Raw genomic sequence first — 20,963 nt, 5'->3', positions numbered from 1 at the left:
CATATCATAACTCGTGAAAATATAGCATTAATTTGTATCTCTAAGAAAGATAATCACAGTTGAGCCAAAATAATTAGAACTCACCCTCCCCTAAGCGAAAGGAAATAAGCCAGTGAGAGATAAGCCTTTCAAATCTCACCATTCTAATGTAACACTTTGGAAAGAAAAGAAACCAGAGGAACTGTCTGTAAAGACAAACACTATAAAATATAAGCCTTTGTAGATTGAGTGGAGTTAAAAGTCATCCAACTTCTGCGTGTTTCGACTAATGTCCTCAGATATTTTAAAAACGTGTCTTTTATTTGTGAATGGAATAACATGAATGGGGGGAGGGGTGGGCAGGATAGGGAATAACACCAAATAATCTCTAAAGTTATTTACAGTAACAAATTTCATTATTCCATTCCCCTGGATATAATGATTAAACCAATAATGATACCATTTGGTTTAATGTAAGTAATAAATAGAAGTTACATTTAAAAGTATAGTGCCTCCTACATTACTGCTTGAAAATAACTTGATTCTTCATAAGGATCTAGTTCTAAAACACCCTGAAAATCAAATCTAATGAAGATTGATAAGTACATGATACTTTACACAAATATTAGTGTTAAAAAGAAATAGTGTCATCTAACTACTACCTAAAAGCATGAAAATTCTTCGCATAAAGACTTAATGAAATAACTACACAAATGTTAATAAAAACAAGAATGGAATAACACATACTGAGATATTGCTTTAAACTGATAAACTTTTCAAAGATCAGTCACGAGCTTTCAAAAATCACCGTTGCCCAGGCCAGCGTGGCTCAGGTGGTCGGGTGTCATCCTGCAACTGAAAGGTTGCCAGCTGATTCCCAATCAAAGCACACGCCTGGGTTGCAGGTTCAGTCCCCAGTAGGGGCATGTGCAAGAGGCAACCGATCAATGTCTCTCTTACATTGGTATTTCTCTCCCTCTCTTTCTCCCTCCCTTCCCCTCTCTAGAATCAATAAAAGAAAAAAATTGTAATAAAAATAAAAATCACTGTATTTTCATAAATCGTGAATACAGCTTGGCCACTTTACATAAACAAACGGGCTACAGAGAAACATAGCTTATCAAGTGTCCTGTACTGATTTCATGTTCTAAATGGAGTAGAGTAAAAACTACATCCTCTTATATTACTCTTATTTCAACAGTGGCTACTTTCCTAGATGGTGAGAACACAAGTAAGTTTTACATCTTCATTTATTTTCTTTCCATATTTCTAAGACTCTCTGATACTTTCATAATGGGAAACATTTTTTCAATTTAATTTATTGGGGTGACATTGGTTTGCAAAACCATAAAGGTTTCAGTAAAACATCATTTGCACACTGCATCATGTAACAGAAAATATATTTTAATTAAATTCTCAGCTGGAAACTGAAAAGACTAGCCCACAAAATATAAGCGACTTTAATACCACAGAGGTGCTAGTCAATCAAAAAGGGAAGGGAAAAAAGTTAGATAAGTACAAAACAAATCTAAAAGACAAAGAATAGAAGAAAAGAGATGAATTCAATCACTTCAGTAACCACCGGGACTGGTTCTATTGATGTGGATGATTTATTTGAGCTCAAAGATATTCTTCCTCCCACCGAGACAAGAGGTCCTTCACTGTCCAGTGTATGAATCCAACCACAATCTAAAAACTAAACAAACCAAATCACAGTTCATCAACATCTACTACATGCTAGGCATTAGATGAAGCTGAGGAAACACAAAGGCAAACCCAACACCCCACAAAAATCTGTTCTCAGAAATACAATACAATATAAAAGTCTACTATGTTTGCCCTGTCTGGCACAGCTTAGTTGGTTGAGCATCATCCCACAAAGAGAAAGGTCTCCAGTTCAATTCCTGGTCAGGGCACATGCCTGGGTTTCAGGCTTTATCCCTGGGCTTGTGTGAGAGGCAACAGATCAATATTTCTCTCTCTCTCTTTCTTCCTCCCTTCCCTCTCTCTAAAAATAAATAAACTCTTTTAAAAAAACTATCAGTCTGCTAAAATCAATTCATTCTTTCAAGAAATACATACTGAGTACCTTCTATATATGTCAGGCACTGTTCCAGATGTTGATGGTATAAAAATATACAAAATGCCTGTCCTCATGATACTTATTACTGTGGGCAGAGGACAGTCATTAGGCAAATAAAAAAAAAAGAGTATATAAGTGATTAGTACTGCGGAAAAAAATAAAGATGAGGAAATGATGGGGGTTACACAGGGAAAAAGTTACAATTTAAATAGGGTAACTAAGTTAGACTTCACTGAGAATGATATTTGAGCATATCAGTATCAATAAAGTTCAATGATTACTTTTATGTTTTTTTGAACTATGGCGTTAAATTGGAAATTTTAGTATTTTGCAAAGAAATGGGGTATAAAATCTCAAGTTTCAAGTATGCTGTTCTATATAATAAATAGTATCCATTATGCTATGAGATGACGTTATTCATTGAGCAAATTACCTTGTGCCAAATACTGTTCTCTACAATCTCCATTTATTAGCTTATTTAATCTTTGTACTAATCAGGGTCCAGCCAGGGGGAAGAAATCATATTGATTATTTTAATACAGAAAATTTAATGTAAGTAATTATTGACTCTGTTGGTAACTAGTTAACTAAAAAGATAAAAAGAGAAGGTGAAGGGAGTTGTTACCCTTCTGGGAGGTAACAACCGCAGGAAAAGCTACTACCCAAGGACCAGAGGAGCCAAAGGAAGGGTCTGGAATTATTAAAACTCGGAAGACTGGAAGGAAGCTTCTGCAGAGCTGAAACTCAGATCCCTGAGGAGACAGTGTTGTTCGGCTGCTACTGGCATCTCTGAACTTGGATGAGGGGTCTTATGGGACAAGGGTACCTCCTGAGGAAGCGGAAACCAGACAACTGGAGCTGGTGTTGTGAAGGGTTAAGATAAGGCTAGCTCGGTGTGTGTTGCAAAACCTACAAACTGGGTTCAACTCCTGTTGCCGGGGCGAGGAATTTCCACTAGGATGATGATCACAGCAACAGGAAAGCAGACAGGAAGCCCACAGGAAACAAAGAGAACAGTGCAAGTCCTTTCTTCCTCCTCCTCCTTACAGCGTCCCTCTAGTGCTCCATAATGGTGAAAACTAAAAGTGAACAGCTGGCAAGGTAGAAAAGTGATTTGCAAAATGGTTAAAATGAAACATACACAAATAAACAAGAGAAAGACATCCAACAGGAACACGAACAAGGGACTTCAACACAAAAGAAATTCAATTTACCAATACACCTGTGAAAAAGAATTACTTATTAGTAGTCAGAGAAAAATGAATTAAAACCACAATAAAAATATAGCAAAATCAGATTGTCAAAACTGAAAAATTCTGATAATATCAAACGTTAGCAAGGATGTAGAGCAAGTAAACTCTCACATGCTGCTGGCAGGAGTGTAAATTTGTATAGCTTAGGATCATCTAGTAAAATTAAAGATACACCACCCTATAACCCAGCAATTCTACCCCTGAGTTCAGTCTTAGCGAAACTCATGCATATATGCATCAGTATTGTATATAAAAGCCAAAAACTGGAAACAACTGATATACCCATTAACAGTACAATGGTAAATAACAGGTGATATAATCATATAATGGAATTCTATGCAATAATGAAAATGAAGGTAACCTACAGCTCTAAGTGACTGAACAAAGATGAACCTCACAAACAGAATGCTGACTTTGACAGAGGCAAGACACTCAACATGATCCCATTCATATAAAGTTCAAGTGCATTCAAAACTAAACTATAATATGTCAGGGTACATACCTAGATGGTAAGCTATAAGGAAAAGCAAAGAGATGAATAACTTAAAGACAGGACAGTGGTTTCCTTTAGAGGAAGACAGGGATCAATTAAGTAGGGAGGTGGAAGCAATTCCGGGGTTCTGGCAGAATCCCTTGACTCTGATAATTAACATGAGTTCACTTTATTATTATTTGCTAAATGTACACGTACATTTTTCTACTTTTTAAAACAAAGATTATATATTTCACTAGTTTTTTAAAGGTGCACACTCATCAGTGCCATAAAAAGAAACACTTGCATCCAGCACAGTCAGGAAGTCAGCATCAACTCAATACATAATTTTACGTCACTCCTTTTTATTTCCTGTTAAAAACAAAACTGTGAGGGATATTACATACCTTCATTTACATGTCAAATAATACTAAATTTTTTAAAAAATTTTTTATTGATTGATTGGGGGGGGGAGACATCAACTTGTTGTTCTACTCATTGATGCATTTGTTGGTTGATTCTTATATGTGCCCTGACCAGGGATCGAACCTGTAACCCTGGCATAATGGGATGCTGCTCTAACCAACTGAGATACCCAGCCAGGAATAATACTACATTAAAAAAGAGAAAATTTTAAAATAAAAAATAAATAAATAAATAAAACACACTTAAAAAAAAAAGAAATACATAAAAATATGGAAGATTTTTCAGGCAAGAAAGTAACTGTTTCAGAGTTGTGTAGTGCTGAACTGAGTGGAAAGAATACAACTATATGTTGGAAAATTTTCAAATAAACTAAGTATCCAAGATGAGTGCCTATTCATAATTTAATCTTTGTAATAGTTACTACTTTCCCTAAGTAAATGATGGTTAGAATCAATTTTAAGAAACAGTTTTCTACTACATACAATGTTAAGGTTTAATAGCTCTTCCCCTGCACTGAAAGAAGTTTATAAGTTTAACATTATTCTAGAGTATCTTGGAAAACAAAAACTTTCAGGAAAAACAGGTCAAATAAGCTTAAATTTTCTTTTAAAGAAATCTCAGAGCCTTGGAAGCACAGAATAGTGAAATGAAAAGGTGCAAAGAATTCATGCTCGTCGAATATCACACTGAAACAGTCACGGAGCCCACAAAAATTATTCTCAACACAATTTTATAGTGTTCAACTACAGAGTCTCTTCTTTTTCAGAAAATTTTCAATTGATGTCTTACTACAGAAAAATATGTTACACTTTGCAGAGTCATTGAATAATTAAATCACAGGGCACTGTCATGTCCACAATCATTCTGTGCCATGGGAAAATAGGAAAATGGTTCTCTACTGCCCTGGCCAGGTGGCCCAGCTGGTTAGAGTGCTGTCCTGATACACCAAGGTTGCGGGGGTCAGGGCACATACAAGACTCAGCCAATGAATGCATAAGTAGATGGAACAACAAACTGATGTTTCTCTTGCTCTCTCTGTCTGTATCTCTTTCTCACCCTCCCCCAAAATCAGTAAACGTTTTTAAAATATTTTTTAAAAGAAAACAGTTCACTATTTTCATTGGTCCCTTTTCCTGTCCTCCTATATTCTGCTTCTGAGTTCTAAATATAAAACAGTAATTTCTATCATTTACTGAGCCCTTCTTATGTGTCTATTATTTACTATCTCCCTTACTTTTCACACACTCAGGAGCAGGTCTTACTGACGAGGAAAGTGAGACATTGATCAATTAAGTAATTTGTCCAAGCTGAAGGGCTGCTATTGAGGGATCCAAGACAGAGTGCAACTCCTGAACCAGTGTCTTAACACTGTAGTGTTCCTACTCAGCAAATGTCTGTGCCATGTGAACTGCTCATCATTACCACTGCCATCTAACCACAGGATTCCAGATGCCTCAAGGATTTGTTTCTGCCTTTCCTAGATAAATCCATACTAACAGAAATTTAATGGGTGAAGAAATCTAAACAAATATTTGGGGAAATCTATGATTTCCAGATTTTAAAACAATGGAGGTCCAGAGACATGTTCTGTTCAGACCACAGAGCTGGCTGTGACAGTCACCACTAAAACACAGTTCCCAAGAGTGATCTTCCCACTGCACTAAAAGCCCTTCCTTCCTAACATACATCTATTCTTGCCACAAGCACTGATACACTCCACACAAGCACTCAAGTTTACTTTGCCAACTTGCATAGCATAGAATTAACTCCAACAGCACTCACAGGTAGGTAACAGACACTCTTTCAACAAATATAAAGACGCACCATGTGCTAAGGCAATTGACAAACCCAAATGTATATCATAATTTTGACTCCTGGTTTTATCATAAAAACATAAACATTAACTATAACATGTATGAGTGCCAAGTGACCACGTGAACAATGCGTTCATAAAGCACACAGAGAGTGGCTATTTCAGCCTGGGGAAGGAATGAGAAAGACAAGAGGCTTGAGATGCGCCTGAGGCAAGGCAGAGGCAGGAGTGTGCTGGTGTTTAGAGGAGGGGAAAAAATTCTATCATTTTTTACCAATGGACATTAAAGTAAAAAACAATCATCAATATGGGGTCAGAAGACCCAAGTTCAAATCTAGACTGTGACTGGTGAGACTGAATGATTTCTAAGTCTGTGTCCTCCTCTGTGAAATGTAGATACTACTGACCCATCTACCTCACAGGACTTGCGCAGGGCTAACTTATGTGAAAGTGCTTTGAAAACTGCAAAGTCCTGGATAAACATTATTTGTTTTCACTTCTAGGCAACCCTGTGGGTCTTCCCCTCTAACCTGTGTCTCATATAAACCTCACCCTTCGGGATGAAAATATTCCAATGACATCATTCATTTATGCATATCAGGTAGTAAACAGTTAACATTAATGCCTTCAGGTTGAAACATCAAGACTTTCTACTGAAATAAATATATATGTGTATATATATTGATATGTGAGTTTTTAATTTCTTAAACACTGGTATTGACTTCTAGTCAATGGTTACTCTGAAACCAATACCAGATGCAGGTCTTCTTGAAATTCTCTATCAGAAATTCCACTCCATTTCATAGTATGTTGTCAGCAGCCAACTCAAGAACAGTCTCCAAGTGGCAATCACTGTGCCCTCATCCCAAGAGACTGGTTATGCATTAGCTATAGACACAACCAAGTGTATGCCCTGGACCCTAAAAAGGAAACTCTTTTAGTGCAATTACACATAACGATTGCAGACAGCCTGTACACAAACACGAATCCACTGGAAAGTAACTCACCATAAGTACAACGATGCTTAAACACTCGAAGGCCACAACCTGACCCCTGCTTTAAATTAAAGAACGCCCCCCTCCTTCCTTTCGAGTTGGACAGTGTAGCCGGTGGAACCGCGCCTCCCTTTAGCAATCACTCTTTAAAACTACATCCAGGCCCCATGTTGTTAAACCCGAAACCCTACCGTCTTAGCCACTCCTTGGATGACAGCCTAAAGTTTCAACGCACATTTACGTCGTCAAAAGACGGGGCAAGACACGAGAAAGGGACAAGAGGAGCAGAAATCCTCGTGCCACTCCCGGACAGTGGCAACTTCCCGTTTTCTCCCTCTTACCTTGTACACTTTACCAAAAGCTCCGTCACCCAATTCTCCTATAATTTCCCAAAACTCCTCAGGGTTCAGGTCCCTCTTCACATGTTCGTACTGCTTCTTCTTCTTCTCGCTCCCCAACTTGAAGATCTTACGGAAATTGAAGAAGGACATTTTTCCTGCTAATAGAGTTCCTGGCACTTAAGGACTAAAACAACAATAAAAGGCAAAGTTTTTCCTCCCTCCTCTCCCGCGTGAGCCTCACGGGCGGCGGCGGGCGCGGGCTCTCCCGGCTCCCGCCGCTCCGGTCGGGCGTCCCCGGGGAAGGCGGGGCACGACTCCGGCTCCGACCCACGGAGTGTGGGGGGGGCTTTGCGGGCGGTCCCTCCGCCGAGCCCGGCCCGCGGGCCGCGCGGTGGGCGACTTGTCCCCAGTCGGCCCTAGGGGTCAGCACTCGTACGGATTTCCGCCCCAATCTAGCCCGGCCCGACGGGTCCCAGCGGTCCGAACGCCCGCGGTCGCCGCGGTTTAGGCCCGTGTCAAGACGAGTCTCCAGGGGCGGCGGCCACTCCGGGCAAGGGACACGGCCGGCGACCTCTGAAGCCAGCAGCCGACAGATCGCACTCTCCGGTCTCGGACCGCGAGCCCGGGCTCCCCTCCGCAGCAGTCTCCTCCCGCGGCGCGAGGCCCGCGCGTCCCCTAGGCTCTGGGGCACCGCCGCCGCCTCCTCTCTCCCTCCCTAGCCCACTGGCTCCAGAGCGCGCGCCGGCGCCGACGCCGACGCCAATGCCGCAGCGCGCTCGCGCGCTCCCCCGGTGGCGCGCCCAGCTCACCGCGCTGGCGCGGGGGCGTGCCCTCTGGCCCCGCGCACGCGCGTTGAGCTCATCGCGTTGTGCTCAACATGCAGACGATTTCGAGGGGCTCGTGAATGTGCACCACCGGGTGCGACGTGGACGCTTGGCATTTGTCGTTCTTTGCGGGTTGCTTCTCATTTGCCCCCTTAAGCTCTAAAATCCTATCAGCCCACGGCTTTAGTGGAGTTCCCTCAGCGGGCACGACCCTGTTGGTTTTGCTAGAGGATGTTGCCTCCATTCTGGATCTAGGAAAATTTGAGCTGCCCCAATTGTGGCCCGAAAGTGGACTTTTTTCACTCTCAAATGGGTCCAAGAGTATAGCGAGAGGGGACTATGTGTAGTGGCTGGGGGCTTTGGAGCCAGAGGTTACCATATCTGTGACCCTGGGCGGTAACCTTTCCCAAACTCAGTTTTTTCATTATGGAGAGGAGTAAAGGAGGCAATGGATGTAACGCCTTTACGCGGTACCTGCAGCAGCAAACACTCGATTTTAGTTCTTGCTGTTGTTACAAATGTTTACTTAAGATAAACATAGATACATTAAAAATCATTTAAGCCCTGGCCAGGTGGCTGAGATGGTTAGACCGCTGTCGGCATTCACCAAGGTTGCAGGTTAGATCTCCGTCAGAGCACATAAAGAAGTAAGCAGTGGCTCTGGCTGGTGTGGCTCAGTGCATTCAGCGCCTGCCTGGGAACCAAAGAATCACTGGTTTGATTCCCAGTCAGGACACATGCCTGAGTTGAGGGGCCAGGTCCCCAGTAGGATGTGTGTGAGAGGGTGTGAGAAGCAATCACACATTGATGTTTCTGTCTCTCCCTCCATTGCCCTCTCTCTAAAAATAAATTTTAAAAAACCGTAAAAAAAAGAAGCAACCAATGAATACATCAACCTCAATAAATAAATAAATAAATAAATAAATTGAGTTGTTTAACCTCACTTCTTGAGTGATGACCATCACACTCCTTGAGGGTAATCTACCTCCTCCTGGCCACTTCCACAGTTGTATTCCCTTGCCACCCTTCCCAGCTTCACCTGAACCTCCTAATAAGGCTTTGGCCTGACCTGCCTCCAGGCCCCTTGGACAACACCAGCAGAAGCCTTCCTGGGCAATGTGGGCATAAACTAGAATCTATCAGATAGTGACCTGACTTCCTGTCCTCCCCAGAAGGGTGCATTGTCAGAGCGGTGGTTGCTCCTCATTGTATCCAACTACCTGACAACATTCCTGGCATATAATAGGAAGGCAGATCCCTTGAATGAATGGAGGTTATCTGGAGCAGAGGCCCAGTTACTATCTATATAATTCCCAAACATTTTGCCCTCCAGCCCCAAAATGGTCTAACAAAACTCTTCTTCCAGTAAGGTTAGAACGATCTTGTTTCTCAAGATCTTTTAATAGTTTTATTGAGGCATAATTGATATACAATAAACTGTACATATTTAAAATATACAGTTTTATGTCTTGGCAGATGTATACACCTGTGAAAGCAATAATCTATATTATTATCATTTATGTGGGTAGCTCTAGATATAAAGATAATACATACTCATTGTGGAAAACTAATAAATTCACAAAGAATAAAATAAAAAGTTCTTTAATTCTACCATTCAGAGATTACTGTTGGTAAGATTATATTATAGTTCCAAACAGGACTTTTTGGCTATGGATTAACTTTTTTTCATGTGGACTAAATTATATTGCATATAAAGGTTTGCATTATACCATTAGTAACTGTTTTCTTCAAACCTGCGATATTTTTATTATTTTAGATAAAACCCTGATATCTGTAAATATCCTGTAAATATCTGTAAAAAACCCTGTAAATATCTCTGTTTACAAATCCTTTTCCACATATTTGATTATTTCCTTAGGCAAATTACCAGAAGTTTGGGTCAAAGAGTTTAAGTCTGTTTCCTTTTTGTTCTTTTCAAAATAGAAAAAAAAATTATTGCTTTCTCAAATTAAAAGATAGTATATCCTTGTTGTAAATTCATTGAAATAACACAGAAATGAACTAGGAAGCTGTCTGCAAGTTTTTCCTTCTGCCTTCCCCTACCCAACTTCAGCCTCAGTCTAACCACTGTGAAAGTTAAGCCATGAACAAGAGGGAACTTCGGGGAGTAACCAAAAAGTTCTAAAGCTTGATTGTAGTAGTGATTGCATGACTGTAGACATTTACTAAAAATAACTGGATTGCATACTAACAGTGGCTGAATTTTTTGGTGTGTAAATTATACCACGATAAAGGGGCTTTTAAAAAGTTAGATATAGAGATAGAGATATATTATAGATATTTAACTAGATTTTTTCTATGCATACACTTTTTAAATATAAAAATGGTATCCAATATGGATTGTGGGTATCTTTCTATGCCATTACAAATAGATCTGTCTAATCTTTTTTAATAGGTGCATGGAGTATAGCCATACCATAATTTATTTAAGAATTTCCCTGTTGGTATTCATTTAGGTGGTTTCCAAATTTTTGTCATCATAAACAACACTACAGTGAGCATGCATATACAAGCATCTTTGGGTATTTGTCTCATATTTCCTTAAGATAAAATACAAGAAGTGGAGCTGCTGAATCAAAGGCCGTAGTCAGAATGCTTTTACCTATATGGACATGTTGACCTCTGGAAAGATTATAGTAATTCATACTCCTACTAGCAATATATGAGAATGCCAGTTTCACCACACCCTGAATAGCACCAAGGTATTATCTCATTTTTTTAATCTTTGTCAAGCTGATAGCCCCAAATAACCTCTCATTCACAATTTTCTAATTCTTATGATGTAACATCTTTTAATATGTATATTAGCCGCCTCTCTTTCTTATGAATTGACTCATCAGTGAATAACATCAAATGGCATTGGTAGTATTGTATAAATGAGGTAATCAAGTCTGACATACTTTGGTGAAATGGTGATGGAGTTAGTAGTAGCTTATACATTTTTTTCCATGATGTTATAGCCACAGATATCATTTAATAATACCAATGAGATATCATTTAGACAGATACAGGTTTTCCCAGTGAGCCCTGAGAGCCCACTGGGAAATTGCCCTGATACACATATGGTTGTGTTATTTGTAAAAGTGAAGTTTAACCAGTGACCATGTAAAATATTCATTTATTACACAATTTTTTGGTTCCACTCACCTTCAAAAGAGTTTAAGACATGCTCACTAACAGCTTAGTGAGGGGAGAACTATCTTCACAATTTGCCAGGTAACTAACCTTCACTAAAAATAATAAGGATACCATTAAAAATTAAAAATTGAATATGTACTGCCCTGGCCAGGTGGCTCAGTAGGTGGAGTGTTGCCCCATACACCAAAAGGTTGCAGGTTTGATACCAGGTCAGGGCACATGCCTAGGTTGCAGGTTCAATAACCTGTTGGAGGCGCATATGAAAGGCAACCAACCATTGTTTCTCCCTCTCTCTCTTAAAAAAAAAATCAATAAATATATCCTTGGGTGAGGATTTTTAAACAAACTATTAACTGAATATATATTGAGTTCTTACTACATGCCAGCACAGTGCTAAGTAGTTTACACACACTTCATTTAAATCTCATATCAACCTTATGAGCGAGGTAATATGAAAGCCCCCATAAAAGTGACGAAAGCTGAGACAGATACTCAGAGACAGTAATGGCAGATTCCACACCTTGGAAAACCAAAGTCCTTAGCACTGAACAACTGAGATTGTCCCCTTAGCCTGCTGAGCTTCTGTAATAGCTGTCTCACGGAGTCATTGCCACCCACTGCTGTTTCTTTCTCCTTTCCTTCTTAACTTGAAAACATACCCTACTCACTCTCTCCCCTTTGTTAGCTCCCAAGCGTGTATGTGTAGGTATATATTTGTATATGTGTTTGTATGTGGATATGTATGTGAGTATATGTAAATTTGTGGGAGTATATGGGAGGATGTATGTTTGTGTATGAATATGTGGGTGTGAATATGTGTATGTGGGTATTTGAGGGCACGTTTGTGTGTAGGCATGCGCACATCCGAGTGAATTGTGAGGGTATGTATGTTTCTCCCTCTAGACGGGGAGCACATGGAGGACGAGGGTTACATCTTGCTGATCCCAACAAGCCCTGCATCTAGCCACATATCTTCCTATTCCAGAAATTTGTGTTGAATAATGAACGAAAATGAAAGAAGTTCATACCTACTCAATGCAAATTACATGCCAATTCTTTTCCCTTCCTTATTTCTAATTTAGGCAGCAAATTTACTAGCAAGTTTTTAAATGCTACTACGGTTACATGGAAGCAGCACATTCCTCTGGTGTACGAGGACTGTGGTGGAGATGCATTTGTCTATACTTGTGGAGTCATATTTTTAGAAAGAACTTTTTTCAGGTAGTTTTAAAAAGTAACCTGTAATCATAACAATTATACTCCTGAAATAGGATTGTGTGTCATTCAGAAAATTCCAAATCGGATTTTCGGTCATTTTTTTCCTACTTTACAAGTAAACAAATCACCTGGTAAGTTATTTTTGTTTCAAAAAGGGAATCTAAAAATATCTTCCCTTTGACTTCATGTCCCTTTCTGCGTCACACAGAATTATTACACTCTCACTCCCACCCTCTCCTCATCCTTAGCTGCTTCAGCTAAAATGAGTCATAAACATTTGGCAGTGGTAATGGCAAGACTTAACGTACTCAAATCTGGAGGAATTAAAAAATAAAAAGCATACAGACATACTTCTTTTAAAAGTGGCACTCACGTTCCAGTTTAAAAACCTAGACACATACTTCCGGCAAGATGGAGGAATAGGTGGACGCACCGTGCCTCCTCGCACAACCAAGATTAGAAAACCAATAATTTACAACAATAATTTACTATCAGAATAACACCCAGATCCGGCAGAGGATTTATCTGAATGGAAGTCGGGCAGCCAAGAAGTTGAAGTAGACGCGTTCATCCGGACTGGTAGGAGAAGACGAGCCGGGCGGGCGCGGGGCTGGCTCGGGTCGGCGGCGCGCGGAGGTCGGGGGAAGGTTTGGCGCGAAATCGGCGCAAAAGCCATCCAGCGCGCAAGAAGGCAGCGGTGATCCCTGAGTACGCAAGCTGCGGCTGGCAGACCCAGAGGGGCAGCGATTGTGGACCAGGGCAGAACTCACGGCCCAGAAGCCCAGACAAGGGTCTGAGTCCAGGGGAACGGAACTACCGCCATTGTTTTCTCCCGCCCCGCCCCCACATATAACGTCACAATCTAGCGACTGGAGTGCCCAGCCCCGGTGAGCACCTAAGGCTCTGCCCCACACCGTAACAAGAGCAACCAGACCGGAAAAAAAAAAAAAAAAAGGAGAGACAGGGGGGAAAAAAAAACAAAAAACAAAAAACTATGTTTTCAACAGAGCAGATCAGTACCCCAGGACTCATCCTTTTGAGCGACCAAGAACTAGCCAATCTATCAGATGCGCAGTTCAAAACACTGGTGATCAGAAAGCTCACGGAACTGGTTGATTTTGGACGAAATTTAGATGAAAGAATGCAGATTACCATAAAACAGATGCAGGAAGACACACGGAGGAGAGCCAATAGTGAAAGGAAGGAATATGAGTCTCAAAACAATACAGTGGACCAGAAGGAAGATAGAATCAACCAAGCAGGAAAGCATGATGAAATAAGAATTCAAAAAATTGAGGAAAAGATTAAGAGCATCCAAGACACCTTTAAACGTTCCAATATCCGAATTATAGGGGTACCAGAATCGGAAGGGGAAAAGCAACAGATTGAGCACATATTTGAACAAATAATAAAGGAGAACTTCCCCAATCTGGCAAAGGGAACAGTTTTCCAAGAAATCCAAGAAGCTCAGAGAGCCCCAAAGAAGTTGGACCCAAGAAGAAACACACCAAGGCACATCATAATTACATTAGCCAAGGTAAAAACGAAGGAGAGAATCCTAGAAGCAGCAAGAGGTAAGGGGACAGTAACCTACAAAGGAGTTCCCATCAGACTGTCAGCTGATTTCTCCAAAGAGACCTTACAGGCAAGAAGGGGCTGGAAAGAAATATTCCAAGTAATGAAAGACAAGGACCTACAACCCAGATTGCTCTATCCAGCAAAGCTTTCATTTAGAATGGAAGGGCAGATAAAGTGCTTCTCAGATAAGGTCAAGTTAAAGGAGTTCATCATCACCAAGCCCTTATTTTATGAAATGCTAAAGGGACTTATCTAAGAAAAGAAGATAAAGAAAAGACATGTATAGTAAAAGGACAGCAAACTCACAAATATTAACAACCACACCTAAAGCAAAACCAAAAGAAACTAAGTAAACAATTAGAACAGGAATAGAACCACAGAAATGGAGGGCACATGGAGGGTTAGCAGCAGGGGGGTGGGAGGAGGAGAGAGGGGGAAAAGGTATAGAGAATAAGTAGCATAGAATGTAGGTTGAAAATAGATAGGGGGAGGGCAAGAATAGTATGGGAAATGTAGAAACTAAAGAACTCATAAGTATGACACATGGACATGAACTAAAGGGGGAAATGTGGGTGGGAGGGGGGTACAGGGTGGAGGGGAGAGAAGGGGGGAAATGGGACAACTGTAATAGCATAATCAATAAAATATATTAAAAAACAAACAAATAAATAAATAAATAAAAACCTAGACACATAACTTCTTTTGAGCTTTAAGGACTTGAGTGGTCAATATTGGATTTATTTCATCGAGACATTTACTAGCTGCAGGGGTCAGGCAGCCAATCCTTTGGAATTAATAAAGGTTATGTGCTATTCTGTTGCCCATACTTTTATGTATTGAAGTTCTATCTTTGTGTCATAAGGAAAACAAGTTGGATGTGATAGTTTTGGGCACTGGCTCAAAATTATTTGTCCCGTCATTAACCAGCTCTGTGGGCAAGTCACTACTCTCTGACTTCCACTTTTAACAGAGGTGGCTTCAGGGAGATGAAACAATTCAGAATGACCCAGAAAGTAAGATATCTTCTAAGGGACAACTTTGGGAGTAGATTTCTTCTTCAATATGATCTCTAAGAGCACTTGCAACGGTAATATTCTGTTTTCATTGTGCCCCTAACTTTAGTTTCTTACACACATACTAGTAACTGTGTCCATTTTTTTCTGATGCAATTGTGACTGAAGAGTAAATAAATGCAGTTAGGAATTTCAAAAAGAAGGACTTATGTGTTGAAATTCATTGAGAATCCTGTTTCTGCCGAAAACTATTATTGGAATAACCCTTCGGCAATTTACCTTAAGATAGGAAAGCCTGGCACACGCCTTGGGGGTGGGTGGGGTGGGGGATGTTCTCAGAGTAATGTCAGAGGCTATCTCCAAAAGAAACGTTCGAGTTTTCCCTGCAAGGAAATAACAGGTTCTTACTACCATCTTATAATCTTCCTCCTTAACTCTTTTTTTTTCCAATTTTTTATTCAATTATAAGGGTGACATTAGTTAATAGGATCTTATAGGTTTCAAGTGTGCGTTGCTAGGATACAAGATCTGTATATTGCACTGTGTGCCCTCCTTTAATTCCTCTCATCTTTCTGAGCAGCAGGTTTTTAACAAAAACTTTATTACTGCACATTTCTGTTTCACAAAGCTGCCACAATTAGAAACCGATGTTTGTGACACTGCCTATTTGTCTGGGAAATCATAGCCTTTTCTATTTCGGTGGCTCATGTTTCATGCTGCTGCAGGAAGAAATTAACCAATACAGGTTCCTACTAGAGTTGTATCTATTTTCTACTTTTTAATCCATCTGGACCTTATAAAATGGCCATTTCTAAAAAAATGCACAACCTATTACTTGTGATTGAGGGTTCGGCTGAATAAAAAATATACATTCCAGGGTTGACTCTTCAACTTTCTAGAATTGCCACCTCCTATGCACTCCTTCACTTAACAGATGGTCTCAATTTTGTACTACATGCTAGGCAGTATCCTACTGTATACCCCAGTAGGGATGACTGAAGAATCGGTCAGAATCAAAATATTTAAAAAATAAACAAATAAAAAACTGCAACCTCTTGGAATGTATATTCTCCTTGGTTAAGTGGGGTGTAGGCAAATAATAAAAGGCAGATGGTATCTTCTAACCCAGTGATTCTCAACTGAGGGTGATTTGGCTCCCCTGCCCCCGCCCCCCAGGGGATATTTGACAATTTCTGCAGACTTTTTTGGTTGTCATAAGTGGAGGGGGTAGGAGCTAATGGCATCTGGTAGGTAGGGGCCAGGAATGCTGCTAGACATCCTACAATGCACAAGACAGTTCCTCACCCCCACCTCCAGCAAGGAATTATCCAGCTCAGGTCAACAAGCCCTATACTAATCTTTAGTATGAGAGATCAGGGTGCTGGTTACCCTTGAGGGGACGGTGACTAGAAGAGGACATAGTGGGACACTTCTGGATGCTGATTACATGAGTGAGTTTATTATGCAAAAATACACTAAACTCTGCTCTTATTGTGATTTGCATGTTTTTCTGTGTGTATAATTTTAACATGTAGCCACTACATTTTTTTTTTTGAAACTCATCCTGTCAAGAGGTGAGGGGGTGGCAGTGCACGAACCCTCCCCTTGAATCCTGGAGCTATGACTGTTTAACCAGTGTGACATGGCCGAAGTGACACTCCCAGTTTCCAGACCCATTCCTTAAGAAATTGGCAGTTTCTACTTCCTGTCACTTGGGACACTTAGTCTTGGAAACTAGCCACCGTGCTCTGAGAAAGCCCAAACAACCCAGGAAGAGGCCCACGGGGGGAGACTTGGGTGGAAAGGAACACAGGTCCCAGGCCCACAGCCCTGGCTGAGCTCCCACCTAACGGCCAAGTGAGTGCATCACCCTGGAGTTATCTCCCAGCCTCTAGGGGAATGACCCCAGCTGACATCAGGTGGAGAAGAGCCAAGTCTTCCCTACTGAGTCCCGGACACACTGCACAGTCATGAACTAAATAAACAACTGCTCTTAACTTATGGCACTAAATTTTAGGGAGGTTTGTTATGCAATGATCTATAATTGAAACAATATTGAGTCAATCAAATTTTTACTTCAAAAGGGAGTACTATAGCCATATAACTTTGGGAAACTCTCAGTTAGATAAAGTTTTGAAGTTTCTCTTACTACAGAACTTTTAATGGGCTAATGTGTTTTATATTTCTGCACAGGAGTATCTTGTAGTTCTCAAACATTTTAAGCCCAGAACATGTCTCTTATTTATTTTTTAATATACAAAATTTTATGAGAATTTTTTTAAAACAAAAATGCAACATTTTAAAAAACCCAAAATTTACTATTGAAACTAATTCCTAAGAGTTTGCTGTGCTACCATACATGCAAGAAATTAAAGAAACCACCACATATTTAGAAACATTTAACATCAGAAGCCTTACAATCTCTCTGTGTGTAGTAGCCCCCCAAAAGCTACAACCTGCTTTTCTTAAACAGTATTTTTCTCTACAAAGAATCTTATGCGCTCTACAAAAAATGATACAGTTTTTATACTGAAGCTATTTTAATATTGAGCTGCACTTGAACTCACATTCTCAGCAAAACCATTGCCTGAGCACTCAGACCCCGCCCACATCACTGCAGGATAGCCTGTTATTCTTCCTCTGTGTCCTCTTCCTCCTCCTCATCTTTCTCTTCTTCCTCCTCCTCATCTTTTGGTTCCTCCTTCTGCGTGCAGCCTGCCGGCCTGCCAGGGGCCTTTTCCCACTGCAGGTTTCCCGCTCGGCACGGTATGCGGCGGTGTCGTTTTCATACTTCTCCTTTAGCTCAGCTGCTTTTTGTCCATGTTGCTTATCTTTGACCGACTGTTCAGACCACATTTCACCCTTTTTTTTTTTTTTTTGCAGTATCCCCCATGGATACCCCGGGGAGTTCACTTTTGATCTTTGGGTGACGTTCAGAGACGAGCAGGAAGCAGGCGGTGGAGGCCTTTCAGGGGCGTCGGGACCTTTTTTCTTTCCTGTTGGTCACCTTTGGGAGGAACGTAATTTTGCATCTCCTTGTCACAGCGAGCTTTGTCACTCTTAGTCATATCTTCGAACTCCAGCTTTTTCTTTGCAGACATTGTCTCCCATCTCTCCAAACATTTCTTGGAGAATTCGGAAAAATGGGCGGGAGAGTCTGGGTGTTTCTTCCTGTGCTCCTCCCGGCAGCGGGGAGCCTCTTTGCACGAAGAAGGCACACAAGGATATCCCGCCCCTCGGCTTGTTGGGGTCTCCCTTACCTACGGGGACAGATGGCATCTCCCGGGTGGTGGGTTTTCCTCAGAGTCCCACAGGGAGGCCGAGTTGGACCAAAATGCTTCTCTCCTTGGGCTCCCCAGAATCTGTGTTTTAAAGTACTGTCTTGCAAGATTGGTGTTAAGAGGGCCAGACTTCAAGAAAAACAGACTAACCTTTCAGTAATTCAGTAAACTGAAATGTTAACCCTTAAAATTGCAGAGTTAATATCAGGGTAGTTTCGACTGGAAAATTCGTATGTAATGTAGTCAGTCCTGGTAATCAGGTGAAATACTTTAAACTTGCCTAATGAAATTTTTTAAATTATGAAAAGTTCCAATGGCAGTTAAAAAACACACTTAGATGGCATCTCAGTAGTTATTTCAAAATCCCTGAGATAAATGGCTACATAATTTTTTAAAAAAATTTAAACTGTTTTATTTGGAAGGTAATAGTAGCAATTATACTTAGATGTTGAGTGTTATAGAATGCCTTCTGTGTTCCCTTAAGTTCCCACCTGACCTTACATTGAACTACACAACATACTTCTAGTACACTGATACAAATTTACGCCATTATCTATTTATTTGTCCAGAGCTTAAAAACAACATTGGACTGAAGTGGATAAATTGAGAATTTATATCCTGTCTCATGTCTACTGGAATTCAAGTTTATTCTTAATTGTCACCACCCAAAATCAAGTGGAGGTTTTGTTTTGGTTTTCTTATCAAAGACCAATTCCCAGTTCCCCCTCCCTACTCAGTTCCCCCAGGTCTCAGGTCAGATAAACCACTCCAGCATGAGGGAGTGTTGGAATAAAAACTTCAGCATCAAAGTACAGCATTATACAGACCAGGATGCTGACCAGTTCCCAGGTCCCTTTTGGTCATCATTCTCTCTTCAGGGACTTTACTAGAGCCTGCCCCCCGGAGATGGCATTCTCTGGTCCCTCTTCCTTGTTCCACTCTGGATATGCCCTAGATCAACAGTGCCCGGATTTCCACCCCTGACCTCGCTGCCAAGTCTAATCTACCCCGATCTATGCCTGATTGCTAGAAAAGCTATCTTCTGTTCGAACAGTGCTGACTTTAATCTCCTCACTCCCAAAACAGCCAAGTTGGGAATTCTGATTTCTAGATTTCTCTTTGGCTTATGGAAAGCACCACACAAAGGCATGCCCCTGAAGAAGTAGGGGGAGGCTGAAATTCAGCCTGCATTTTATTAACTAGGCTGAGAGCTTATGAGTCTGTCTACCCAAAGGAATACCTTTCTGTTGTTTTAACAAAGACGATTTATAAAGTAGTGATAGCGCCGGCCTCTGACTCAGACCTCAGTGTCATCGTTTGAACTTGTGGGATGCTCTCTTTTCTATCTCTATTGTCTTAGGTTCTGTCCTATCCCGTGGCAGTTCAGACTTTTTTTTAAGGGTTTATTTATTTATTTTTAGAGAGGGAAAGGGAGGGAGGAAGAGAGGGAAAGAAACATCAGTGTGTGGTTGCCTTTCATGCACCCCCTACTGGGGACCTGGCCACCACCCAGGCATGTGCCCCAGACTGGGAATCTAACTGGCAACCCTTTGGTTCACAGGCCAGTGCTCAATCCACTGAGCCACACCAGCTAGGGCTCAAACATGTTTTTTAAACGTGGAAGATCTCCCCCTTTTCGTGACTCCTCCTGTAATATGGAAGCACTTTGATGGTCCGTGGTTAGCACCAATAATTATATTGAGACTTGAATATTTTGATGCTTCTAATCAATATTCACTCAAGTCCTCAACATGTGAGCTTTAAGCAGAATCCTGCAAGTTCTTTGCAACCATTGAGGCTTTCTACCTCACTCAGGAGACCACCCTAATTCTCCTCTCCAGCTTTGCCTTTCAAATGTTTGCTGGTTCACATAACAACAGGGATTAGGGAATTACTGAAGGATCAAGACTGCTTTGAAGCCAAGTATTGCTGCCATCCAAGCCCAGAGCAATCTTGCTAAACCCACAAACTGAGAAGCACTAGCTCTCTCCCAGAGGGCTTTCCTTTGTCTTCCCCTCAAGCTGCGTGATTTACTTTTCCAAGGGGAGGTTGTGTTCCATTATGCTTTGATGGCATCCAGATTCTGCAGATAAACTCATTTACAACGTGGCACATTCCTGTAAACAAGGCCAACTGAATTATTTTCAAATTACCCTATTGAGCGGGCAAAACAAGCTAGCTCAATTATTAATCTAAAAGCACCATAAGGTGATGTGCTTCTTCCGTTTCAATAAAAAGTAATCTTATTTAAAGAATGAGGCTTTCTGTGCAAAGTATTTCTTACTTGTGTGCTACACAGAAGGAAAAAAATTTTTATTCTCTTTATTCCCAAGAGCAGATGGAAAATTAACCAGAGGATTTAAAACTACTTCAATGAGTCAGACAGTGAAAGGGTGGAAGCAGGATTTTTTTTAATTAAAAAAAAATAAACAGTGACTATTGTGATAATGATGTATGGTGCCAGTTTGCCAGGTGGCTACTGGAAATAACAGGGGGAACACTTTGTAGAGTATATGATTGTCTAACCA

General features: G+C 40.8%; 1 protein-coding gene and 1 pseudogene across 2 annotated transcripts in view; both read right to left on the bottom strand.

The window, feature by feature from the left end:
• Positions 1-8,096, bottom strand: part of SLK (STE20 like kinase) — a 49,199-nt gene extending 41,103 nt beyond the window's left edge. For both annotated transcript variants that reach the window (XM_028511651.2, XM_028511652.2), the window contains exon 1: positions 7,363-8,096. In XM_028511651.2, coding sequence (XP_028367452.1) covers positions 7,363-7,512 — 150 coding nt within the window. In that variant the 5' untranslated portion in view covers positions 7,513-8,096. The remainder of the gene's footprint in view (positions 1-7,362) is intronic.
• Positions 8,097-17,783: 9,687 nt separating this feature from the next.
• On the bottom strand, positions 17,784-18,599 carry LOC114497045 (annotated as a pseudogene).
• Positions 18,600-20,963: the final 2,364 nt, after the last annotated feature.

This window comes from Phyllostomus discolor, chromosome 5, assembly GCF_004126475.2.
Source record: "Phyllostomus discolor isolate MPI-MPIP mPhyDis1 chromosome 5, mPhyDis1.pri.v3, whole genome shotgun sequence".
Lineage (NCBI taxonomy): Eukaryota > Metazoa > Chordata > Mammalia > Chiroptera > Phyllostomidae > Phyllostomus > Phyllostomus discolor.
Note: the sequence above shows the minus strand (reverse complement) of the source record. Positions and strands in the feature narration are given on the sequence as shown.